Source organism: Anser cygnoides, chromosome Z (genome assembly GCF_040182565.1).
Source record: "Anser cygnoides isolate HZ-2024a breed goose chromosome Z, Taihu_goose_T2T_genome, whole genome shotgun sequence".
Taxonomy (NCBI): Eukaryota; Metazoa; Chordata; class Aves; order Anseriformes; family Anatidae; genus Anser; species Anser cygnoides.
Window position 1 is genome coordinate 83863158 of NC_089912.1, and position 27605 is coordinate 83890762.

At 35.9% G+C, this 27605-nt stretch overlaps 1 protein-coding gene across 2 annotated transcripts in view; it reads left to right on the top strand.

The window, feature by feature from the left end:
• Nucleotides 1-25300, top strand: part of JAK2 (Janus kinase 2) — a 93022-nt gene extending 67722 nt beyond the window's left edge. For both annotated transcript variants that reach the window (XM_066987657.1, XM_066987658.1), the window contains exons 13-25: nucleotides 380-514; nucleotides 2054-2141; nucleotides 4141-4268; nucleotides 5132-5270; nucleotides 6459-6610; nucleotides 7671-7821; nucleotides 8500-8636; nucleotides 10395-10584; nucleotides 11332-11456; nucleotides 16164-16336; nucleotides 17292-17409; nucleotides 19243-19356; nucleotides 21189-25300. In XM_066987657.1, the coding sequence (XP_066843758.1) occupies nucleotides 380-514; nucleotides 2054-2141; nucleotides 4141-4268; nucleotides 5132-5270; nucleotides 6459-6610; nucleotides 7671-7821; nucleotides 8500-8636; nucleotides 10395-10584; nucleotides 11332-11456; nucleotides 16164-16336; nucleotides 17292-17409; nucleotides 19243-19356; nucleotides 21189-21296 (1758 nt within the window). In that variant the 3' untranslated portion in view covers nucleotides 21297-25300. The remainder of the gene's footprint in view (nucleotides 1-379; nucleotides 515-2053; nucleotides 2142-4140; nucleotides 4269-5131; nucleotides 5271-6458; nucleotides 6611-7670; nucleotides 7822-8499; nucleotides 8637-10394; nucleotides 10585-11331; nucleotides 11457-16163; nucleotides 16337-17291; nucleotides 17410-19242; nucleotides 19357-21188) is intronic.
• Nucleotides 25301-27605: the final 2305 nt, after the last annotated feature.

Sequence of the window (27605 nt, forward strand, 5' to 3'; positions counted from 1 at the left end):
AACTAAGAGATTCTTCTGTAATCTCTCCTTAAAGAGGAAAGGAATTTTTTAACCTTTCTATTATTATTAACATTATTTTGTCCTTTTGACTGTGGTAGTGCTTGCTGTTTTCTTTACTTCAAGGGCTGTCTAAATACATCTTCATAATAGCAATTCTTGCAGCAGTTTATTTCCTGAGACCCTGGACAAGTCAATACTTTTTAAAAAAAAAAGAGCAAAGATTAGGTTGCTTCTCTGTCACCTTAATCTGACTCTAGAGGTGTGCTACCTGTACAGTTTTGCATATATGCGTTACTTAGAGTGGAAGTTGTACACCTTTCACAGAACAGGTAGAGATTTCTCATTTTCCCTGTCTTTTTTTTTTTTTTTTTTCTTTCAGGAAGAGAGTCTGGGACAGGGCACATTTACTAAAATATTCAAAGGTATAAGGAAAGAAGTGGGAGACTATGGCCAGCTCCATCAAACTGAAGTTCTTTTAAAGGTGCTGGATAAAGTGCATAGAAACTACTCTGAGGTTGGTGTGATTTTTGGCTGCTGTATAATATTTGTCCATCCTGTGTTACTTTTATTACAAAAAACAACGTGAACATGTTATGTGGTAGAGGGTTGTTTGTTGAACCAAGCTCATTCTTGGCCTTGAGATGCTGGGATTGAGACTTGCTTTGAGAAGTACACCTGCGTGCTTTGTTTCCTCTCTCCTCACTTTCAGAGAATTCATAGCTAGCCACAGACAGCCAGAGAGTAGTTTGCTTGGGGTTTTTTTGTTGTTGTTGTTTTTTTGTTTTTTTGTACCATGCAGGTAGCACAGGATAAACAGTTTGACCACAGAATTACCTGTATCAGTACATTTATTATATACAGACAAGGTACCAACATTTACAAAAAATACTTTCTCTTGATTTACTATCTTCAGGTTTTTGGAATCTTACAAATTCTCCAATAAAATAAACATTTCACATCAAGTCATAAAACATCAGAAATATTAATGTATGACACACACATTTGTAGAATCATCCATATTCAGTTAGGCTTCTCAATGTTTGAGTGAAGCTGTGAGCAAACCTGAAACGCTCTTCTGCATAAACCAATACTCTGGTAATATAATATTTCAAGATTCTGTATGGGAAAATTTAATTTTAAAGAAATTAACAAATGTGGTAATTTTCACTATATTAGTGTAACTTTATACATCTGTTTATTATATATTTTGATTATATAATTGTTTCAAATTCCTGATTAGCCTGGCAGTATTTGCAGCAAGCCAAGAGAGCCAATCTCTTATTCAGTGAACTTTTCAACTGCTTAGCGCGAATTCTATATTAAAGTGTGAGCAAAAAAGGAAAAGACATTTCCAATAGCTAATATTCATAAGCAATGTATAGACATACACTTAACATTTGAAAATAATAAGCAATATCCTGTATTTGAATTTAGAGAAGTTAACATTTTCAAGTTAAGTGAAAATCAGTTGTTAAAGGTACCTTAAGAATATAGAAATATAATCACCTGAAGGAAAACAAGCTAATTTTGACCTCATCTTACTGGGGAAACAATCGGTACACAAGCAAGCTTAGCTGGAGATACAACTGAAAAGATTAAAAAATGGCTAAAGAAATAAAAGTGTCTGAAACTTTCCTGACGAGGTCAGGTGAGGTCTCACGGTATTGGACGAATGATATAATAATTCTTGTCTTTTAACTTAATAATGTTCTTTGAAGAAATAAATTGGAAACTGAATAGTGCATTATGAAAGATTAAATTGGAAACTGAATAGTGCATCATGGATTTGTGCATTGTTTACTTAGTTGAGGTAGAAGAAATGATTCTCTTTAAAATGTGGAGATACACCTGCCTGCAGAAAAAAAGATTGCTAACCTCTCTGAGTGTGGATTGTTATGTAAAAGAAAACAAAAACAAAACACAGGGTCTTTGCAATGAGGTAGGAGTTGAAATGGTTTTTGAAATATACATGGTTCTAACAAAGTTTTTAGAAATAATGTATTGCAGTTTTGCTTTCACTGATTTATTCTCTCTCTCACTTTCTCTTTCTAAGTCCTTCTTTGAGGCAGCAAGTATGATGAGCCAACTTTCTTACAAGCATTTGGTATTAAATTATGGAGTCTGCGTGTGCGGAGAGGAGAGTAAGTAGAAATAACTTGCCTTTTTCAGTAATTTTATGCAGCTGTCATTAGTTTGCTGTTGGAACCTTGTAAAAGCAAGGAAAAAATTAAAACAACCTGTTCCGCACAAAAACTCTGCAAACGTTAATAATAGTAAAAATCTTTCTATTTTCTACAGAAGTAGAATGTTTAGTTTAACCTACTGCATTGTAACTATTTATTACTATGTTTCTAAAAACACCCGATATAGAACATCCATCTATATGATGATGGAATAACAGTCGTCATAATGAAATCTTAATTTTGGACAGCTGTCCAATTTTTGTATGCTGTCTTTGAATTCACATTGCTGGATCTCACTTTAACGGTTTCTGTCTTAATTCAGTCTTTGGCAGAGATGCCAGTTTGCAGTAAAAACACGTTTTTTCCTGTGTTTAGCAATCTATAACAAATTGAAGCATTTTTACAGTAACTGTTTATTATGTAGACAGCAGGCTCCATTCAGAGAGAGGGCATTTGCAAAGCAGGCAGGGGGTGTTTTAGTGGACGTCACTTCTCTTAGGAGGTTGGAAAAGGCAGCATGGTGTGTGGCTGAGAACTTAAAATACCACTTTCTTTTAAAAAAAAAAAAACACATAAGTTGCTTTCCTACTTTATTCATGGAATCATGCACAAGGACAGTATATAAAATCAGATATAAGGAGTGTATCATTTTGAAACAAACAAAAAGAACAAACCAGTTACCTAAGAATGGATGTGGTTGCTTATTTTTCCTTTAGATCACAGTTGTCCTCCATAGTCTGTTTTAATTCTGAAGGCAAGAGGCTTGCTATGTTTTAGTAAGAGGCAGTTACTAAGAAATGGGAAGAGAAGCTGTTATATTTTATCCCATGTCAGACATTTGATGTACAGATTTGAGAATAATTTCTTCATATAATTGTGTTGTTCTTTTTTAAAAAAATTTCCAACTATTAAATAAACATTATGAAAATCAGTTTATTTTCATTAACTAAATACAATACTGGTAGTTTCTAGTGTCTTCAGAGTCTAAAAAGCATGACAATGTGAGCATCCTCTCTACAGTTTCCTGAGGAGAGGAAGCAGAGAGGCAGGTGCCAGACTTCCTGGTCAATGATGACAAGACAGGTGGGGATGGCACAAAGCAGCACCAGGGGAGGTTCAGGGGAGGTGGCCAAACTCTGGAACATGCTTCCTAGAGAGGTGCCCCATACCTGTCAGTGTTCAAGAGACGTTTGGATAATGCCCTCGTTAATGTTTTACCTTTTGGTCAGCCCTGAAGAGGTCAGGCAGTTGGACTAGATGATCTTTGACAGTCCCTTCCAAATGAACTGTTGTATCTGATTCTATCCTAATCTTGCAGCTGAAGACAAGAGTTCAGTCATGCAATTTGAAGTTTTTTTTATATAGAAACTGTTGAAGACTGTGCAGCAGTATGAAGAGGATCTTGTTTTGTGGGTTATTTGCTGCATGACTGCATGGAGACATATGTCATACATATGCGCATGTTTTTTAGTGCAAATTTTTATTGGTCTGTTTTCAAGACCATCTTGTTTCAGAAAAAAACACCTCATTTTCCAGTAAGATTGCGGACTGTAAGCAACTAAGAAATGAGTGACTTGAAATGGATGTTATTTGACTTATTACATTCATATTATTGTGCAGTACTGTGCTTATCAGAAGCTACATTATTTATTGTGCCTGTGGAGTGAGGATGGATGCTCACCGGATTTGTTAACGCTGAAACCTGTTTTGCAACAGAAGGACTTATTAAGTCTTGTAATTTTGCATTTTAGAAGAAATTAGACAAACTTTCACACCCTGAAGAAATGTAAATAGCACAGAACGTTTACGGCAATATTAAGATGTCATATAAGCTTCAATTTATAGTGAATTCACCAATATGTATCAAAGAAAGAGGTGTGTAATACTAGGGTAATGTGTCTGCCTGAAATATCATTTATTTTCTGTTAATTGTTACTCTTTTAACATTTTAAATCAGATATCCTTGTACAAGAGTATGTGAAATTTGGATCCTTGGACACGTATTTGAAAAAGAACAAAAATGTTATCAATATTGTGTGGAAGCTGGAAGTAGCCAAACAATTGGCATTAGCCATGCATTTCCTGGTGGGTAATTTATTCTTCAGTTTTGTTAGTGGTTGAATTCAAGTGTTCCAGGTTAATGTATATAGAGGGACTAAGCCATTACCCTACTTCTTGAAACCAAATGGGTATTCTGAAAATAAGATGTGTATGAAAATAAGATGACATTTGTGAATAGCCAAGGACAGACCTTTGTATCATATGCAAAATGTAGTTGGTTTTTTTTTCATTTTTTAAAATACTTTTACTTTCAGTGTGAAATAAAAACACTTTTCCAGCAATAATTCTGGAAAAGTTATTCCTCCAGCAATAATCTTCTTCCTGCATTTTCCACCTCAGCTCATGATGCTGAACATATAAACTCTTTTCTGGTAGTGTTAGTAGCTAACCACTGGAAGGAAAAAGCATTTCCCTGTTAAAAGGGCCAGTACATTCTTTTTGTGCATTAGGTACCAATCTTCTATCTGTTTAATTGAGCATAAAGACAATTATTTGAAACAGAATATGTGATTAGATTAATTTTCCTTTTAACGGAATTTAACTGTTCTTTTAGGGACATGGTTTAGTGGCTGTCACTGCTAGTAGGGTGACGGTTGGACCAGAGGATCTTGGAGGCCCTTTCCAATCCTTATAATTTTATACGTATCGTACATAATGATAGCTATTAACTCAAAAGTTTATGTAGATAATTAAAATGAAAGTTAGTTGGCTAGAAACTGTTAACTTTGAGAGGAACTGGGGAAAGTTCTGAAATTTGATCTGCCTTATCTATGATCATTATTTGTTTTGTTTCCCTCATGCTGTGAAGTACTGATTGTTTTTTTAAATACCTCTTCAAAGGTTGATTTTTTTTGTCTGTATATAAAAGATGCATTTCTGTTCATCAGGAGGATAAAGGCCTTGTTCACGGAAATGTCTGTGCAAAAAACATCTTGCTTATCAGAGAGGAAGACAGGAAGTCTGGAAACCTTCCTTTTATAAAACTAAGTGATCCTGGCATCAGTATTACAGTTTTGCCAAGAGATAGTAAGTCTTTGTGTCAACTTTCTTGTTTATTGCTTAAGACTTGAAAATTAAGCTTTGCTGTTTTTTTTTCTCGTCACCATTGCTGTCATAATAAGTTACTTTATTCTTCTGTCCCTTTAAAATAATCCCTGCAGTTCTAGTCAGCAGTCACACAGTTACCCATTGTGGAAGCGTTTCCTGCTGTCCTCAGTCTGAAGAAGTATTTTTTTACTGGTAGTGCTATTAGTATACTATAATGTACCACAAGTAAGCGTGCAGGTTGCTGCTGGAGTAGGTATCCTATTATTGATCAGCATTAAATTGAAAATTAAGTTAAATTATCTCCACTGCATTTCTTGGCGAATACCTGAAGTCACTGATAATGGTAAAAGTAAGCCTCTGCCACTGAGGCTGTTTCATTGCTTTATAAACAGCAAAATTAATTCAGTCTAAAAGAAACACGTAGTATGTGCAAATCATTATGCTTGCAAGATTGTTATGCTAATGAAATTGAAGTAACATTATTCTTTATATAGTCTTTTTAATGGAAAGATGAACATACTTTGGACTTGTTGATTCTATACATACCAAAAGAAATAATGCATCTAAGATACTATAAGCAGCATAGTGCTATTATTTTCCAATGAATTTTCCCCCTTTTAATATAAGAAGCCTTCATTAATCTTACAAGATCTCATTTTAAGAAGCTTTAAATCTTCGTCAGTGCTACAGCATATTTTAGCCTGTTACTAGATTCAGTACCAAAAGTTCAAAAATCAAAAAGTAGGGAATTTCTCACTATGGCTCCTTTATATTGCTGTGCCATAATGTATCGACAACTAGTAAAGTATTTCTGGCTCTTTGCAATCTAGGTACTTCATGGCAGCTACTAAACCCTGATAACATTGGGGAAAACGTTAAATTCAGAACAAAAATTAATTTGAAAATAAGGTTTAAAAATTTTTAGAACATTAGTCTAATTTGACAATAAAATCAATCATTCTCTATTCGGGTTCATAAGTATTATTTTTATAGATATTCTGTAGCATTTTCTAGGAAAGAACAAAAACTTGGAAAGGCATTAAAAACATTTCACAGAATGAAATATCTATGTATACTAAAATAATTTTTACTGAATCAAATACATTATAAAATTTTCTGGTTTTATTGTTGATCTTAACATGATGTTTCCATTGTGCAACTGCACAGTTCTTCTTGAAAGAATACCATGGGTTCCACCTGAATGTATTGAGAATCCCAAACAATTAAGCCTGGCTACAGATAAATGGAGTTTTGGTACTACTTTGTGGGAAATCTGCAGTGGAGGAGACAAACCTCTGAGTGCACTGGATTCTTCAAGGGTAAATATTACTGGATCTGCAGTAATAAGTTGGATACTTATAATTTAAAACATCTGCTGCTGTAACTAGTCAGCATGTAAAATGGTGTGGCCCATGACTGTAAGCAAAAGTATACTTTTGCTAGTAGACAGTGACCAGAAGTGATGATTTGAGGATGGTTTTTATGTTGTTGCTTTTGATTTTTATGGGAACAAGTACAGTTTTGCCACTATTATCTTGCCCACATTTCTGTTGCTTTGTTACAACAGTATATAATTTTAAAGAAAAAGCATTCCTAACAATGTACATGGCTTTTAATTGGCATTATTCTAGTTACGCTGTAATTGAACACCTTAAATTCTGTAAGATTGTATGTGTTGCTGACAATTCTATTTTATCTAAACCAGAATTGTTAACTTTGTCTCAACACGAGGTGGGATGTGTGAGGGAAACATATTCCACAAAAAATACTACTACTTCTGTATTTAATTACTCCTTAGATGGAAGGAAAAAGATTATTACTACTCTCTAAAATGATTTATAATATCATTATAAATGGACTACTACTTCTTACAAAGTCTGATCCAATTTCTCAGGTGTTGTAATCAGCTCTTACAATAAACTCCAAGGTCTACTTTAGACCTAGCTTTTAGATATCTATGTATTTCAGAAGTTGCCCTCCTCTCTTCTACTAATCCACATGCTTTTTTAATAACAATGAAGCTTTTTATATCTAAAGAAGCTCACATAGCGCAAAGACGGACAAATCTTTCTGTTGGATTCATCCAATTTAGGTTTCATGAAATTACCAACAAAGGAGACTCCATCTTTCTCATTATCTTTCTCTCTTACCTTCCACCAGTAACTGCCTGGGAATTTTTCAACTCATTACTCTAAATTCTGCCAGTTTTGCTACATTGTCAGTCTTGGCTTTTGACGTAAATTGGTCAGAAGTGCATGTTGGTGAGATAAAAAGCCTAGGTTGAGAGCTGTATTTTTTGGCTGCTTTGGTCAGAATGTTATGGCTACTGCAACTCTTTGTGGTGATATATTAAAGTGATTTTTATCTCTTTAATTCCAGAAACTACAGTTTTATGAGGATAGACACCAACTTCCTGCACCAAACTGGACAGAGCTAGCAAACCTTATAAACAACTGTATGGATTACGAGCCAGATTTCAGGCCTTCATTTAGAGCAATTATACGTGACTTGAATAGTTTGTTCACTCCAGGTGAGTCCAAGTCTGTGATACAACAAGAATGCACTAGAGAAAAAGAACCCTGCTTTCTGTTGTTTCATTTTCACATAGTGCCTTCAGTTTTGGGATGTTAATCTACAACCTCTTTCAAACACAAACACATTAAGTTAACAATATTATATTACTACTGTTTAGTTTGCTCTAAGAGAATACATTAAAAGTTAGCATTATTATTCAAAACAGTTTTTTTGGTTTGATTAGTGTCTATCATAAATGTTTAATCTCCTAACCAAGAATACTTGTGAAGCTGTTTTGTCTCTGAAAATAGATAGACATTTTTTATTTTACTAAGAGAAAGATACGCATTCTCACAAGCTCTTGTAAGGTTTTCATTTCTCTCCTCCACAGCTGTGGGGTCACTGCACAATAGCTGCTAACTTTGAAGTACAATGGGCCTGTAAAAAATTGTATTTGGAAATTACAGCAACACTCATTATGTGTTAAGAGAAGTTATTTGACTGTTTGGTAATAGCTCTTTGTCTTTATGACTGGAAATTACTATGTAGAAATTAAGGGAATTGTTAATATTCCACTAAGCTCAGGGTATGCCTAGCAGAGGTAGAACATGCCAGCATTGTAATATCTTTTTTCATTCTCCTGTTTGCTTCTCTGTGCTTCCTTCTCCCTTTCTCTCTTCCTCCTTCCCCTCAGATTATGAGTTATTGACAGAAAACGATATGTTGCCAAATATGCGAATTGGAGCACTTGGATTTTCTGGGGCTTTTGAAGATCGGGACCCAACACAATTTGAAGAAAGACATCTTAAGTTTTTACAGCAACTTGGCAAGGTAGGTTGTTTGGAAATTCTCTAAATGCCTAGAAAAGAGAGATCTTTTTCAGTTATCTTCTAATGACCCCATATACATGTGACGTTGAACACTCCAATTACAGAAATTAATAATTTTGAGTCACAACACAATTTTCAAGTTCCTTTCAGGTCTTTTTTTCAGTTTCACAAGGTAATTAGATAGAAAAAATGTGGCTGGCTTCTACAATGAATCCAGTCACACTGAAAGGCTAATTTCTCCAATTATTTCTTAATAATGCTGAACTGTTGTGGTTTAACTCATCAGGCAGCTAAGCACTATACATCTTTTTGTGTACTCCACACCCCTGCAGTGGGATGGGGGAGACAAGTGGAGTGTATGTGTGTGAAAAACTGATAAAGACAGTTTATTAGAGCAGAAAAGGAAAATAATTATGATAATAATATACAAGGCAGGTGATGCACAATGCAATTGCTTACCACCCACTGACTGATGTACAGCCTGTCTCTGAGCAGCAGCCCCCAGCCCCTGGCCAACCACTTCAGCTTATTGTTCAGTATGACACCATACGGTATGGACTATCCCTCTGGCCAGTTGGGGCCAGCTGTCCTGGCTGTGTCCTCTGCCGTGTTTTTATGCACCCCCAGCATCCTTGTTGGCAGGGCATCATGAGAAGCAGAAAAATCCTTGGCTCTGTGTAAGCACTGTTCTGCAATAACTAAAACATCAGCATTATTCTTGTCCTAAACCCAAAACACGGCACCCTATCAGCTACTAGGAAAAAAATTAACTCTATCCCAGCCCAAACCAGGACAGCTGCATCTGAAACTTGTTTTTTGTCAGATGAGATTCATTTGAAATTGTTCCAGAGTACTCTTGCATAGAACTAGTGAGATTTTTTTTTTTGTACGTGCATATTCTGGGATATCTGCATATGCAGTCTCTGAACTCAGTAGTGTCTTTGAGATATACGTAGACCTTGAACATTTTAGACTTTAGAAATCATCATTTCATTGCTAGTTTTGCAAGTCATTGCAGGCTGGCTGTGGAAAGCATGCCCAGACAGATGACTTAGTGGAGCTGACAGCGTTACCCAAGTATCATTTTTCCGGAATGGTCTCTTGCTTTTTTGTATTGCTGTTGACATGATAGCTACATATTCATTTAACTCCAAGTACTAGAGAAAACAAGTCTGAAAGCAAAGTAGCAGAACTACTTTTATTTGCGGGTAATTGTTGACTTTAAACAACAACATGGCAGAGGGAGAGGAACAGAGTTGTAGGTAATGACTGCAAAAAAGAAGGTAAAGAAAACACGAAGAGAGAGAGGAAAGAAAGTAAAACAGAGAAACAGCTTGGGGAAGAACTACAAAAAAAAAAAAAGAAAAAGAAAACAGCCAGGAGAAGCCTTAATCTGATGTGGTTTTGCAAGTTCAGGAAAAGAGCTATCTCAGAAGGTATCATGGAATTGTAGGTAGAAATCTGTGGAGAAGGGGGAGAAAATGCATGTAGGTCACCCTCCTTTCCTCCAGTGCTGTTTGCTTCCTTTTATAGAGCATGTTTCTTATAGACAGTTGTTACAGAGCTGTGACCTGTGATCCTGCACTCCTACCTTTTTTCGGGTAGGGTTTGTGGTATTTCACTTAAGTAATTGTCTGGTATTACAAGAAATTTATTACATAATTGCATTACTTAATGCTAGTACATTGAGCACCGAGGCTATTAGAAAGAGAATGGTGTGGACTCATTTTTAATTCAAGTATTTCTACTTCTGATCTAGGGAAATTTTGGCAGTGTTGAGATGTGCCGATATGACCCCCTACAGGATAATACTGGAGAGGTGGTGGCTGTGAAAAAGCTGCAACATAGCACAGAAGAGCACCTTAGGGACTTCGAAAGAGAAATTGAAATACTTAAATCTCTGCAGCATGATAACATTGTTAAATACAAAGGAGTATGCTACAGTGCAGGTATGTGCTTACTGAATACACCTTCAGCTATGCACCTAAGCATGCATACTGTGAGAAATTGAGAGAGAGAATTGTTTACGAAAGTTACCCATTTTCTTTATCTTAAAGTACAAAAGTCTTCCTAGAAGTGAATTTGGGGTTAAGTAGGAAAATGTAACCATTTTTTAATGGTTGCTTTTTTGTCACTTAATGTGATGTTCCAGAGTGGATAATACCACTTCTCATACAGCCTGTATAACAGAAGATGGGAAGAAATTTCAGAAACAGAGGTATTTGAGTTAATTGTTTATGGTGTTGAAAATGAGTGATAACATATTTTTTTTGCCCAAGGTCTTACTATAAGAAAAAAAAATCTTGTGTTCAAAATCTGACTAAGTTTTAAAGATGGCAAAATTGCTGAACAGATGATGTCAGTTACTATTCTGAGTTTTACCTCAGCAATGAAGAGGAATGATATAAAACACAGACATATATGGGTGGCACTTCTGCTTAGCTTTAGCAATAGAAGATGAAGTCCTGATGAGGTGATGTGTATCCACATAATTGCTATGTTTAAATAAATGGCATTTCTTTAACAAATGCAGTTAACTAACAGATGAAAAATTGCTTAGTGATGAACACAATAAATTGTGTGTTTTGGTAGTAAGACGTCTCTATTACTTTTATTCATTTGTAAACACACTGAAATAAAAACTTTGTATTGGAAAATGACAGAAAAATTATATGTTTTCTTTGCTGTTGTCAAAGGTCGTAGGAATCTGAGATTAATTATGGAATATTTACCATATGGAAGTTTACGAGATTATCTGCAGAAACACAAGGAAAGACTGGACCACAAGAAGCTTTTGCTGTATGCATCTCAGATATGCAAAGTAAGAGGGCTTTCAGATGATTAATATTTTTCAACAATATCTCTCCATTTTGTACAGAAATTAATTGTTTTGGTGTATCCCTTATAATAGTGTTGGGCTGCTAGCAAAACATATCCCTAAAAAATAGCAATGCACATTCATATATTCAAGAACTTTACAAATTTCTGAGTATCTCAGTGGTATTGGCTCATCCATCTGCTAACTGAGGGAGAATATTTGCCATTTACTTTTGTTTATTTTACTGTTTGTTTAGTTCATATTTTCATTCAGAAGAATTAAAAACTCTTTTATCCCTAATGAGAGCTGGAATAGAATTTTGAAAGAGTTAGTATACTTGTCCAAGCAAACACTTCTTGATATACTGTAACTGATTTTTCAGGACTTAGTGGTTTTATAGCTGAATATCTATTAAGAGCATGCATACGCTTAAGGAATTTACTTTAAAATGCAAATACTATTACCTTATTAATCTACTGGAGCAAAAATATATGATTTTTGTGTGAAGAAATAGAGGCCATGGAAGTCCCCAGAGCTGTAATAAATTAGTCTTACAGATTGCCCCTGAAAATCCTTCATAAAATTCTGAAAAGGGAGGCAAAAATCTGATCTCCATTGTAGATGCCTTGTTTCCTCAGAAGCAGGGCATATACCTGCCCTAGCTTTATTCTGTTGTTGTGCTTGAGATATGAGGAACTATGGACACTATAGATTTCTCTGCATGTTCAGTAGCTTGAAGAAAGAAAGAAGAGCAAAGCAGACAAATAGATAGACATGCGTGCACACACACACACACCACACACACTCTTCTCCTCCCTGTTTCCCTTCCCCAAGGTGTGTAACAAATATTTTTAAACTTCCTTTCCCTGTTTTCCACATCAAGCATGGAAAGAATAGGTTATTTAGTGAGTATTCTTCAGGGTATGTAGCCCCTACCTATTTTTACATACAGTAAACTTGCATCCTGCCACATTCAGGGCATCTTCTGTCTGCACTATCCCTAGAATAGGCCTGACAAGAACGAGGCAGGAGAGTCTCTGCAAAAAGCAAGATCTTCTCCAGGCATTCAAACTTTTCATCTGGTGAACACAGCTTGATAGTTTCCGTCTTGTAACTGGACTGTCTTGGTAAACCTTTTAGCTACTGAACCTGGAACATGTACAGATGGATGCTGCATGCTTCTTTAGCAGCCGATTCTACCTATTCGTGTATTCACTGAAATAAAGCTAGGTGGGTTGTCTCCAGCAAAGCCACCTAGATGGGCAAGCAGTCTGCAACATAGCTGAAAACAGGAAATGTTTTCTGGTCTATGGCAAGTGTCAGTCTTCTCACAAAGAGGAAGTGTTGAACATGTGACCACCCACAGAAAGAGGGTTCAAAAAGTCCTCTGATCAAGGGGTCCAAAACAACAAGTTTTTCTCTAGTAAAAGGTCTCAAGCATTAGAAATTCTCTCGCTATTTCTGCCACAAAATAGCTTGGTATCAGTGCTGGTAAATCACCTTAAACAACCGTCCTTCAAGCAAAGATCTGGAAAAGTCTAAAACTCAGCACCACCTAGGAAGAAGGTGACTGAATTTTTCATAGAATAATCAGGGATCTTTGAACAGGCAAAGGCAGCAGCCGCTTACTTGTTTTATTCTGTAGCCATCTCAGCAGACCCTGAGGGATCAGAAGATATCTGCACTGTTCATTCCCAGAAGAAGCTGTGAAAGCTTGTATTTTGCAAGCCTTCAGGCTTTTAATAAAGCGCCACAGTAGCAACAGTTTTTGGGACCCTGGCCTCTTAGACAGATGTATCAGACAGGTGGATTGAAAAGTAGATTTTGGCTTTTGCAGGCAGTGCAAGTATGGCAGGAAACTTTGGAAAAGGAATTAAGGTCAAGAAGGTATAAAGAAAAACATTGTGTGTGTGTGTACATACATATACGTATGCATATATAAATACATACGTAAGAGAAACATTAAAGTACTACAGGTCTGCAGGATGGTGCTGAAAAATCAGAAAGGAGATGGAATGACTTTTTTCTAAGTAGCAGACACCAGGAGGAAGGGAGCTAGAATATGCATTGTGCAGATACTTAAGTGTGAGAACTTCCTGCTTTCGTGTGACAAAGCATGGGCGCACACAGTACCAGAAAGTGGGAAGTTCGCATGCAGTTTTTACTCTTAAAGAAGTATCTGCAGCTAACATCTAAGGGAGGCAAAGCCCAAGAGTTAAAATGGATGTACTTTGCTTTGACCTCTTTTCAGTGTTCTACCTGTAAAGCAGAGGTTATATCGATTGCTCTAATATTTCTGCAGTATTCTGTTGCCTCAAATTCTTCACTCAGAGGGTGGTGAGGCACTAGAGCAGGTAGCCCAGAGAGGTTGTGGATGCCCCATCCCTGGAGGTGTTCAAGACCAGGTTGAATGTGGCCCTGAGCAACCCGATATAGTGGGTGGTGTCCCTGCCCATGGCAGGGGGGTTGGAACTAGGTGATCTTTAAGGTCCCTTCCAACCCAGGCAGTTCTATGATTATGTGATTCAAAACATCTTAACTTTTTCCTCATAGGATCTAATGCAAAATTTTACTGTCGATAAAATCTAGAGGGCTAGTGGTTCTGTGCTTAATTTGGACTCCTGAATTAAAAAATAAGGATCTTCAAAGCTGGTTGTTGAACTGTGACAAAAGTACTCAAGTTATGATTTATGACATATATTAAAAATGTAGTGAGTGCCTAATATTACAAAAATGGAATCTGAATACTTTTTCTTCTTTTAGCTTAACATCTTTTCCTGTTTCCTTTAGATATTTGTTTCTTTTGCAATGTTTGGTACTATCAGAATCTCAAATCTATTTTTCCTGCTGTGAATTTGTTACATTTTTTTTGTTGTATAAAAATGTTTCTCCTTCTTCTTTGTTGCTCTTGCCTCAAATATGTGAGAGAAATGAAGGCATGGCCCATACCTGAGGGTTGAGTTGAGTGTAGTTGCTTATTTTTGGTTCCTTACTACTAATCTGTGAGAATTGTCCTGACTTACAGATGACATTTTTTGTACACATCTCATACTGTGAAAAGCAGCGTTTTCAGAGATGGCATTTGCTAGTAGTGACATTTCTGTAGATGTAAATCAGTACAGCTATCGTTGGGTGTGGCTTGTGTCAGTAGTGCTGTTTGTCTGATGGCAAGCAATAGGGTTCTACAGTCAAATTTTCAAAGAATCTTGGCAACAGAACAGCAAATATATATATATATATATATATATATATATATATATATATTTTCCCCTCAGTACATCTGATTTTTGGGATTTTTTTTTTGCTCTGTTGGCCCCACATTTTTTTTAATGTTTGCTGATAGGGGAAGAAACTAAGAATAAATTTATTTTTCCGTCTCATAATGCTTAAAGTACTTCATGTGTCTTTACTGAAGAGCCCCGCAGCTAGCTCTTAAACAATAAAGATGGAAGCATTTGAAACAGTGTAATTAAACTCAACTCCTGTAGTGCCACAGGATTATGACTACCACTCAAAATTTGCATCATTTCAAGTAACCATCTCTGTGAGCCTGGAAAATACCTGTTGTAACAGGAAACTTATTAGTATCAGATAAATTTTAGGACTGTTTTCAGGGCAGTATTTAATAGTAATAAAAAGGTATAGCATTTCCATTGACTGTATATGAAACCCAGGAGTCTGGCTTTGAAAAAAAGCTAGATTTGGTATTTTTCAGGATGGCAGCAGATAGGTGATTAATGGGGAACAGGGCAGTTTTGAACCCTGTTTTGGAATGAGATGTTCTAAATAAACAGCAATGCCATCTAGCGGTACTAGGCTAGGTACTAGGTACAAGAATCTGAGAAAAGTTAAGACTTTGGATTCATGATTTTTCTGAGGTTTTTCACTTAAAAAACAAAAAGGGAGGTAAATCTTTTGGAGAGAATAAATCTATAATATTGATGTCCAAAACACTTGAGTTTAGCAATACTACAGCATCATTTATTGCTTTTTGGTTGCTGGAGTGACGTGTCGTCTTGTAAAATTGACAGTCTGCTTGGTGTTTTATTTCACATGTGAGAGTCAGGCATTTTTAACACTGTGCTCTGTCCACCATTTATAGCTGTGTAAGCAAGATTTTCTTTTTTGTAATGCTCTAATACTTTAGCCTGGTAGTCACTTCACTCACTGCCGCCTTCTACACTTTATTGATAGCAAAAATAAGAATGTGTATTGGTAAGAAGGGAACAGCAACAGCAGTAAAAGAAGACATGGCTTCAGGCAACTGCAAATATAGCCAGAGAACAGGTGTCAGATCCAAGGAATCATAAAGTTTGATAAAGCAATGAGGATGTGGAAAACGAAGAAAGAAGATTAATAGAAATGGGTAATGAAATAGCAAAGGCTTTTCATATGCCCTGTATTATGTAGCTTAGCCCAAATTTTGTTCCCTTTTACCTATTACTGGCAAATTGCATTTGGACATGGAAAGGAGCTGTAACAGCTATCTAGCTATGTAATCATAAACTATTGTCTCTGAGAGGTACTCTATGTAGCTGCCATCAGTTAAGTAACAACCCTGCATTTGGAAGAGTAACTCACTAGAGAGGACAAATATTCAACAGTCTTTGGTTTTAACTTTGTCCTTAATTCATCCCTTTAGGGGAAGTGCAGTCACTTAATGCTAAAAGTAACTTTCTTTTCTATTGTGTCTGTGAACTTTATGCTTAGGGTATGGAGTATCTGGGTACAAAAAGATACGTTCACCGGGATTTAGCAACAAGAAATATCTTAGTGGAGAATGAGAACAGAGTTAAAATTGGAGACTTTGGATTGACTAAAGTCTTGCCACAAGATAAGGAGTACTACAAAGTGAAAGAACCTGGTGAAAGCCCTATATTTTGGTAAGTTTCCTTTTGATATATGAAATAATGGCACATTTTCAGCTTCGTATTTTCAGCAAATAGTTTTGCATATTGTAGACTTATGAAGCGCAAACTCCAAGTCAGTTGTGAAAGCACTGCGAAGGTCCCACTCATGATATATGACTCTACAGCATATAAATGTAGGAATTCTCAACATATTTTCATGAAAAAAAAATACTTAAACAGTTATTTAAAAGATGCCTTAGGAGCTGACTCTTATCTAACAAGGGGAAGCTTCTGGACTCTTCTCACAGAGGCCACCCTTGCAACCCCCCTGCTACTAAAACCTTGCCATGTAAATCCTATACAACTACATTCAGAATACGGAACATATACTGAAGACACAGGAGTACCTTAGAAAATATTCTCACAGATAATTGTGATAAAACCATCTTCTGTCTTGACAATGAAAGAAAATGCAATCTCATACCTGTGATTTTTGTCTATGTAGCTGCTGTAGGCACTGTCAAAATGTAATATTTAAAGGATGAATAAAATAATATAAAATGTCATCACAGTCGATGTTTTTGAGAGTTCAGAAGTACCTGGGACACAATTCAAAGCTTATTGAAAGTGATGGAAGGGTGCTTACTGGCTAGAATTGTCTTTCTTTCCAGTCCTTTTCATATTAAAATCTTGTTCAACAAACAAAAAAACAGCCTTGGATATAGTAATCACTAGCTGTGTTAGTTTAAGCTGGTTTGTGTTTTTCAGTACCATTTAGTTACTATTAACAGTATAGTTACTAGTGAAAGTAATGGAAAGAAACGAGAATATGCTAATGCCTGTGTACAAAGGGTACATACTTGTGAAAAATACTGGTCTTAGTAAAAGAAATACCTTCAAAACTAAAAAGCCACAAGTCACACAGAACAGTATATATATATATATATATGTATATGTATATATTTTTTTTTTTTACTATGTATTGCAGGTATGCTCCAGAATCTCTGACAGAGAGCAAATTTTCTGTGGCCTCAGATGTGTGGAGTTTTGGTGTAGTCTTATATGAACTCTTCACTTACATTGAAAAGAGCAAAAGCCCACCAGCTGTAAGTACATAATGAATGGTTCTCAGAGGTTTTTGTTTATTTAATTTTTCAGAAAGATATAGATGAAAGATATAGATTTTTGCTGTACTTAAATAGCTTGAGAGTTACTGATCCTTTTCAGATGACGCCTTCATGTTTGAGACCACATCCAATCAGAAGCAGTAGCATGCTGAGAAACGTTACTATCAAGGCATAAGAAGCAAAAGAGATCTGGAAAGTCACCTGATAGTCTGTGCAAATTTTATCCACACTGTAACTCCCAACTGTTTGGGAAAGATTTTAAAGTCTCATAAGTATAGATTCATCTTTCTTATCCATCATGGAGAGTGATCCCAGATGCAACTGTTTCTTTGCAACATGACAAGTATTTTTAATGAAAGGCTTTTTAATTGAAGGCTAAGCCAAACAATTACTTAAACATTAAGTTGTTTTAAATGTAGTTACTCTTAAAGTTATTTTGTTATGTTACTCAAACCCAAGCTAATAATATATTGAATTTCAGGAAAGAAAGGGAATAATTTTTGCAGACTCTTTACAGATGCTTTTAAAGACAAGTTTACACTAAACAGAAAAATATTACTTCTGCACTGCAGAACAGTTCTCCAGTTGGAAGTGAGATTCACAATGTTACTTATACCTAGCATTGCTCTGCAGGCATTACAGAGGAGAGTTGAGTATTATATATGTAGTGGAGCTGTCCTCACTGTTGGCTAGTGCCTCAGTCATGGCAAATGTAATTTTGAGAGCTCAACAATGATTATAGGTAAAAATGTACTTGGAAGACTGCTGCATTGACCTCAGCAGACCTGTCAGTAATTTGATACAATTACTAAACTATCAAGGAAGAGCTCTCAAAACAAGGACAGCTCTCCCTGGGTAGGAACAAACATTGCAGACATCTGGAGTTCTTCAAAGGGACTATGAGATGGAAAGTAATGGAGTAAGTCATGGGCTCAGGTGGAATGTACTTTGAATAAATCAACTTTTTGGGTTATGTTGCTCTGTTATGCATCAACAAAAAATCATTTGTACCAATTAGCCAAAGCAGTCTTTCATCATCTTTATGATTATTCATTGTGTTATTGACGTTGTCTGTTTGCATGTTCTACGAACAGTTATTTCACACTTTCATATCAAGCATAATTAAAGAAATATATGTAGCACTGGATGAGTAACAGTTCCATTACATTATGCTTAGAAATTATTTTCAGAATATTTAGAAATTATATAATATATATTATATATACTTGCTTATTTACTTTTGATCTCTGACATTCTGAGAAATATTTTTATCTACTTTCAGGATTACGTTCATTTTGGCTAGCAAGATTTATCTAAACCATTTTGGCTGGCTTTAATTATGCCATTCTTTCTGGCCTGTAGTTACTGATTAATCCAGTTTGTCTTTTTTTTTTAAGTACATCAGTAAGTTATTGCCTGTTTTCTGTTTGTTAAGGATTTTTAAAGCATCAAGATTTTGTTTTAATGTTTCAGGAAGCTCTTTAAAATTAGCAGTAAGATTTATCCTTTTAAAAGTAGGTAATCATCAGTTGATGATCAATATTTTAAAGAAGATTTTAATTTATTGCTTTAAATCATGTATCATTTATTTCTTTAAGTCATGTATCATGTAAAACCTATTTTCTTCCACACAAAAAAAGTGGTGATTATTAATATTTGTCTGGACTTATAATTTTATCATTGCTATATACTATGCTACTTATAGAATTTCTAAGTTTTTTCTTATGAAGAGTTTTGCCTTGGTAATGATTTTTCAGGATCTTGTTTTTTTCCCTTCAAATATTATTTACAATAGTTGGCCTTCTGTTTCAGGAATTCATGCGCATGATTGGCAATGATAAACAGGGGCAGATGATTGTATTTCATTTGATAGAGCTTTTGAAGAATAATGGACGACTGCCAAGACCAGATGGATGCCCTGATGAGGTGAAGTATTATTATAGTAATGCATTACTATAGTCTGAAAGGTGCTCAGTAAGGGTGAGTACATGGTAAATGCGAACCTTGTGTTTCCTTCTGCACGGATTACTGAAATATTTATACAGCCTGAATGGTTGTGCTGTTATTTTATCAGTTACATGATGAGTATAATCACATTTCTTTTATGATTCTTTAGATTGTATTCCCTCAGGAGCCTAGTATGTAGTCCTTCTAAATATACAAAATAGGATTATTGTGGCTGACTGCTGTAGTGGAGCACTCAGGCTTCTACTGCAAAAATGTAAATTTATTAAAGCAATGAAGCTAGCATATGGAATTTTTTCCATAGAAGTTCCATATAAACATTCTTGTTGAAAATTGTGCACAGTGGATTTTTTGACATGTTTAAAGTTTAGCAAAAAAAAAAAAAAAAAGCTTCTTCAGATTTAATTAATCACATTTAATTCCAAGATTTAAAAAAATCTTTATCTTGATTATTTCCTTTCTCTTGCTCTTTCCTCCTCAAGCAGAGGAAAACAACCCGTGTTTATCATGTATATTATTCATTGTCAAGCTTTCTCAGCCAGGAGCTACCTGAAGTCTGTAGGCACAATGAAGTATATGAATCAGATTTTATATGGTCAGGGCCTTTAGATTTGTATGCAAGTTTTTCATAGATATTGAATTTTATATGCCTGTAAAGTCATCTTCAGCACACACATTAATTCAGTGTTCTTTTATTTTGCTAATACTCCAGGTATTTTTAAAAAATACTTACTATTTCTAAGTCTTTTAATTCTCTGTTCTTTAGAGGAGGGGGCACTTCAGCTTGAGTCAAACTAGTAGGGCTGGGTAAGTGAATCAGTAAGGAAAGAATGTTTTATTTGTGTAACTTCTAGCTCAGACCAAATCCTGCATCCCTTTAAGATCAGACACGCTTGGCAGTAAGTCCTGAAATAATTCATTCAAACCTAGAGACAGGAGAGAGATCAGTGTCAAGTTATCTAGAAGAAAAAGAATGGTTCAAGTGGGGCAGAGAAGCCATTGGGAAAGAACTAGTATACAGAAAATTAAAGGAGAAGTCTCTGAAGTAACCTTTCTTCTATTATACATATGAGTACAACAATTGTTGAATCACAATTATTGAATTGTTTAGCTTTTCATAGATAACCTGAATGTTGTATTTATATGATAATACAGAATGTGTTTTATTGATACTCTAAATATCAGACGCTGGAATCTTCGCAATACTTCAGGTATCAAAGCAAGATGGAAATGCCTCTCTTCTTTCAGAAACTGCTCTTCCCATTTTGATCCTAAGAGGGTAGTCATAACAGATCTTAAATCTTCTGGATGTCTGTAACATACAAGCTGCTTTAGTTTCAGGTCAATGCAGGAATTCCAGATTTGCTCAAAACGAAAGAACTGAAAGCTACATTTGTCTTGCAAGCCTTGCAGGGAGTTCCTCAGCAATACTTGAGAAAGTGTTGGAAGTATGAGAAGTTGGTAATGATCTGGGTTAAATTAGTGAGAAGAGTATAGATAAAGAGGCTGGCATAGAAACCCTGTTCTGTGATCAGGTATCAATTGCATATGTAGGAAAAGAGTGTGGCCAAATGCCTGTTGTAATAGAAATATCTTTAAAAAGTTCACTCAAATCCATTTTTACCAGAAGTAGGTTCAGTTTGTTCTGTCTTTCTGATTAGATATCAAGGATAATGAAGAATTTAATATAAGAATGTGGAGAAATGTACGTTAAAGTTCTTGGACCAGTTCAGAGTAACTATTAACTGTAATGTCTGTTTGCCTAATACTGATTTTCTTTGTTTCTCCTCCAGATTTATGCTATCATGAAAGAATGCTGGAACAACAATGTTACCCAGCGCCCCACCTTTAGGGATCTTGCTCAACGAGTGGATCATATAAGGGACAACATGGGTGGATAAGAAAACTGTCCCTCCTTAAGAGGATGCATTGTGATGCAGAACAAAATGTACTTGGTCTGCTGTGTATAATTGACATATGTGCACTTGTGCATCTATCTTTCCTGGGAGTAAAATCTGTGTGGCAAATATCCTATCTGAATCTGCAAACTGAGGAATCCTGCTGGTTTTCTTTATCAGGATATATTTGTTACTATGAGAACAATAGGGAGAGAAATTATTTTTCTAAATGAAATAATCTAATATATGGTCAGTCTACAACACCATTATTTGCCTTACTTGGCAGTGCAAAAAAGAGGTGACTGAAAATATGGTGTGAGTAAGAAATTAAGAGACAGCGTATTTCCTTGTTGAAACGGAGATACACAGAAAAGACTCCTAGTCTTCTCACTACGAGTCTGTAGTGACTTGGCACCCTGTTTTGTGTGTTGCACAAGGGCTTGTGTTTGTTAATACACTTTTATAACTTTCATTGTTGATGCAGAAATGGCTTCTCTGTATAATGAAATGGAAGTGGTTATGTAATCTGGCAACTTTTACTGTGCCTGTCTGAATCAGTTGTTGGTCAGCAATATATGCAAAGAGACAGAATAGGCTGTGTGATGTAAGTATTTTTAGGGGAAGGGAGCAAATTGTTTTTCATTTGGACAGCCAGAAAACTTATCCATGTGAAAATTTTAATTTAAAATGAAAAAGCAAATATTCTTCTTTTTTCTTACTCTTCTTTTCCTGTCTTGATTAAATATTGGATACCCTTTACATATCTGAAGATGTAATATAGCAAGTAGAACTGAAGCCATTTTATACAAGACAGTGTCTTCAGTTTGTTTCTGAGTATTAAAAAGCCAAACATATTGCTTTTAAATACTTCTTTTATTCCTTCCATCTTTGTAATTTTCATGTAGTTCTCAGTGTATCTATAAATTGGAAACTTTAAAACAGAATTAAAAATATAGAAAATGCCCTCCTTTTCCCAGTTGCTCACTTTGATGTCATGATCATCATCTTATACATTCCTTCCAGTACCCTAAAATAATGCTTATGTCGCAGTATTTGATATGGCCAGTTGCAAACACCTTAGGTCAATTTTCCAGTGAATTGACCCAAAGTTATCTCATTTTTATTCTGTGGTGAAACCCAACGTAAGACCATTTGGAAGGTGGAAATATAAGCGCAGTTGCTCCACAATCAGCTAGGGGCAAGAACATGATCCCAGTTATTGATAACTGGAAGGAGGTTAAAGCTACTTGAACAGATTACTGTGTGTAATTCCACTTTTGAAATAAGTTAACAAATTTATAGACAAGGCAACTGTTTGGTTTTTGCCTCCAAGCATAAAACTTGGGGAATAATTTCGTATCTCAAAGCAGTAAAGGCATCAGGTTTTGTTTATTTTAAATTCAAATAATCTTTTTTTTTTTTTACTTAGATATTGTTGCAAAGAACAATGCTGGTTCTTCTTGGATGTTTGCTGAGAGAGGCTCAATCAAAGCTACACAACTTGGCAAACTCTTGAAATGCACATTTGTATTTAAAATGAAGTGTTCATTTCTGAAATTTGTGGCAGTGAATATGTGAAATAGAGGAGTTACTTCACTGTGAGGCCTCCTTAAGATTTATGATTTAAATACATCCATCTTATCAGAAGTTTAAGTACCTCAATTAAAAAGAAAAAGTAAAAATTCCTTATTCAATTAACATTGTGCCAGTATTGCAAAGTTTTGTACCACTATGATGTTTCTCTCCCACAATCACTCGTTCCAAATTCTGATTGTATAATATGGGAGATTGCTAAGTAGTGAAGGGGCAACATCAACCCTCTTTCTGCCCATTGCATTTAATAAAATTTTCTGTTGGTTTTCTTGCCACCAAACACTTGCATAGATAATTTTTAAACTAATTTCACAAGCAGTTTTCAAGCTGCAAATAATTTTAAAGTGCTTTGTTCAATTTAACATGTTTTCTCTATTTCTATACATTGCTTTCAAGATGATTTAAAAATTTCATGCAAGAAATGTCTTTGAATTTTTAGTCTCAGTTGTGTGTATGTGGTGGTTTTTTTTTTTTTTGGTAGCAAGAGAAGAAGCTTTAAAGCATTGAAACAGCATTTTAGCTGGGATAACATATGCAGGAACTATCTAAAATTTGCAGTGTATGACACTGAATAGCCAATTGGTTTCCAATATATAGTAGACTAAACATAATTTATGTAAAAATCTCAGGGAGGTTTGTGTAATGCAATGAAGAGATCTTCCAGTCTGCTCTTTTTTCAAGTGAATAAAAAGTCTTTTGCTTGTTCTACTACAGTATGACTGATTACATAGTCTATTTGATTGCTTAGATATAGTGTGGAACTCAAGGATAATTTTTAAGTGTTTTTGTGGATTTTTTACTTAAATACTTTATAATTTTAGAGAAAGCCATATCTTTACACTGCAGTATAATTGTGTGCTGTTGGTCAGGAACATATTTAGTCCATTGTAACAAGTCTGTGCAAAGGGCTTGATCATTCAGGATGAGTATTCTCAGCTGGGTGAATAGGACCAAGTAGTGCTTAGGACTCAGGGGATGTGTGATCACCTGCAGTGTCAATGTTTAGGTCCTGGTGCAGACAGAATCATGGTTTTTCTCAAAAAGCTGTTGAAGATGTAAATGCAGTGATTTGCTGAATTTGCTAACGCCAAATGTAACCTTTTAAAAAAACCAAAAAACAAAAAAAACCCTGCAATTCAGAAGCTCTCAGATCTACAGTAGAGTTGTATAATGCCATATTTTTGTATAGTCTTTGTATTAATGGAATCAGTTTTTGTTTTAGAATCTTTCTTCAGTTGGCATTGCATTTGTCACACTTTAGTGTAATCAATATGCTACTCAAAATGCTGTGATTTGTTGTAGGAAAAGTGCTGTTTTATGCATACATGACTGCTGCTATGATGTAGAATTAAAATCCTAACTACTGCTTTGCACTTATATTTGAAGTGAAAGAATTTTTCAGTAAGTGCACAATGTATCTTAAAAAATCTCTGCAAACAAGTATTGTCTAATATTGGTTTGTTGCCTATCGGTATAAATATGCTAAGCTTCAAAATCCATTTTAAACATATTCCACAACCTTGCAACAGTCATGTAATAAGGCAGATGAGGAATGGATTTTCAAGAAAAGAAACCCAAATTTTGTCAAGTCATGGTATTGATTAAAAGCTTCCATAATTGAGATTATAATTATTATACGTACAGACAAATAACTGTAAAAAAATGTAAAATTATTTTTAGAAATCAAGTTTTTGATTTTTACATTTGGTTGAGATATGGCCAACTGTCTTGATATGTGTGAAAAAAGATGTTGCTGCATAAGGTATGAAGAAATGTAACTCTTGTGTAAAGAAAGCAAGCTTTTCAGGAATGTATGATCTGGAGGATAGACCTGGAGGACAGACTTCTGAGATTAAGAATGGAAGTTCGGAAGAACAAGAAGACTGTTAGAAAAAGGCTGATGTTACACAACAAAGAAGCTTTCTGAAATAAGAAATGCACGATGATTTATGAAAAACTGATAACGTCTACTGAAAATGCCATATCACGACAAATATTTGATGATGTATTTCTTGGCTGTGTATTGTCTGCCTTAAATGTAAAATACTCACAGAGACCTAACTTGTTGGAAAAAATGCAAGGGTTGCTATACCAAAAGAAACTGCATAAAGTTATGCAACGCCAGACAGCAATTTTGAAAGATGTTTGACTAAGAAGGGTTTTTTTCTGAATTTTGCTTTCTGAATAAGAGGTTTACAATACTTTATATTAAAGTAGAAAAAGTCCCTTTGGGGGAAGGGAGAAGAAAACACGTGCTACTTGTAGTTGGACTGCAAACATTTGAGCACATGGCTTATTGAAGAGAACGTGAAGGGGATATTTTCTAGCAAACTGTGTATTAATAACTGAAAACTGTGCATTTCTTTTGAGTATGGTTAGTAAAAATAAAATAACTAAATACAATGAAAGGCATATGCCTGCCAAGATTTTCATTTATATAATACTTAAAATTATTTTCTGGTGTTTAAGTTGCTATTGAAAAGAACTGCTCTGTTTAAAGGGGTATAATAGAGCACACACAACTTTGTGACTTTCGCAGAATTAGCTATATGTAGTGTTTGTAGTGTTTATGTTTTTGTAAGGAATCTTTATGTACCAAAGAAAAAGCTGACTTTTGGGTGCGCCCTTTAAACAAGACTGATCTTATCTACTTCTTATTAAACTGGTTATTTTGGGATGAAGAAGCACTTCCCTTTACCTTCAGTACTTAGTGAGAGGCAAGTCTGTAAGCCAAGAAGAACTAACGGACTGACTGGTACCAGAGTATAGTTCTTCAGGATTTCTAACACTGGTAAACTATTATGCAAATATGCAAATCAAGAAATTGTTTCATTAATTTACTGTCTTTATCATAGGATTTTCCTGTAATTTTGAATTGCTGAGATACATGAAGATTATCACCAGTTAATCTTGGAAAGAGCTGATGCAGATTTTTTTTTAATTACATTTTGAGAAGTGCATGGACAAAACACAAAATACACACATAAATACACAGAATCTGCAGATAAATACACAAATATATGCTTAAGCTGGTATACTGTGGTGGAAGTAAAACATTTTTCAGTCACCACTTCCAACTCACAGCACCCTAATGAAGTTTTAAAGGTTATTGTAGGCAGCATTCCTCCTGACAACTACTAAAGATCATTGAGGATCTTTAATTGTTATAGGAAACAAATTTTAGCTCAGCAAAAAGTTAGAAGAAAATACTGATGTTCTCATGTGATTATTATATATTGCATGGTAGTAAGTGTGGCACGATATAGCCTTCAGTTCCTCTTCATGCTCTTGAAATAGTGTGATGTTCTGCCTGTACTTTGTGATAAATATAATGATTTGGGGCTTACTTGGCAAGGTTTGGGTAACTGGGGTGGGGGGTTTGGGAGGTGCTGCAGAGGTGGCCTCTGTGAACAGAGCCCAGCAGCTGCCCCATGTCACATCAGAGCCAGCTCCTGATGGCTCCAAAAGGGACCTGCTGCTGGCCAGAGCCGGGACAGGGAGCGGTGCTGGGTGGGCCTCTGGGGGAGCAGGTTGAAGGAAGGGTGGTGGGAAAGCACGAGACCTGCACACAACCCTTTCAGACCCCAGCTCAGTGCAGCAGGAGGGCAGGAGGTGCTCCAGGCACGCAGCAGCAGTTCCCCTGCGGCCTGTGGAGAGGCCCCTGGTGGAGCAGGCTGTCCCCCTGCAGCCCATGGGTCCCACACGGAGCAGATCTCCACGCTGCAGCCCGTGGAGGAGCCCCTGGCGGGTCTGGGGGAACTGCTGCCCATGGGGGACCCGTGTTGGACCAGTGTGCTGCAGTGGTACAGACCTATGTTGGGGCAGTTCTGGAAGAGCTGCTGCCTGTGGGCAGCCCCCGCAGGCTCAGTTCGGGCAGGACGGCATCCCGTGGGAGGGACCCCACGGGGAGCAGGGGCAGAGAGTGACCGTGAAGGAGCAGCAGAGACGAAGCGTCAGGGACTGACCGCAGCCCCCATTCCCTGTTCCTATGCACCACTTGGTGGGAGGACACAGAAGAGGGTGGGTGGAGGTGAAGGTGTTTTTAGTTTTCTTTTAGTGTCTCACTGTTTCAGGCTGTTAGTAATAGGCAGTAAATTGTATTAATCTCCCTATGCTGAGTCTGTTTTGCCTGTGACAGTAGTTGATGATATCTCAAGCCATGAGTTTTTTTCATATTTTCTCCCCCTTTTCCTTTGAGGAGGAGTGAGAAATGGTGTGATGGTGGTGCTGAGCTGCCCATTGGCATGAAACCACCACATAAGGTAGGAGGAAGTACAGAAACATTAAATTTTAAGGTATTAACTAAGAAATGCTCATAAAAGTAGAACAAGATGAAGTTGAAAATGCTTGAAGTTTTAGGTGACTAATTGTTTTGAGCAATATGGAAGCATCAGGAATAGAAAGGATTCCAGAACTTGTAGGCAGATAATACTATATAGCACAGCAAGTACTGAATTCTGATAAAATTTATAGAACTGTGGTTTTGTTTGTTTGCTTTATCTGTGTTTGGTTGCATTTGCTGTATGGTGCCATGCCATAAAACTTCAACTCAGTGAGAAATATCTATTAAAAATAAAAATGCATCTGTAAAAATACCTCTATATCACTTGTTTCCTGCTAGTAATTTTCCCTCTAGTGTTACAAAGATGTGAAACTTTTAGTGAATTTATAAAAATACATTCACATTCATGTAAGTTGACTGGAAAAAAAAGGAGTGAA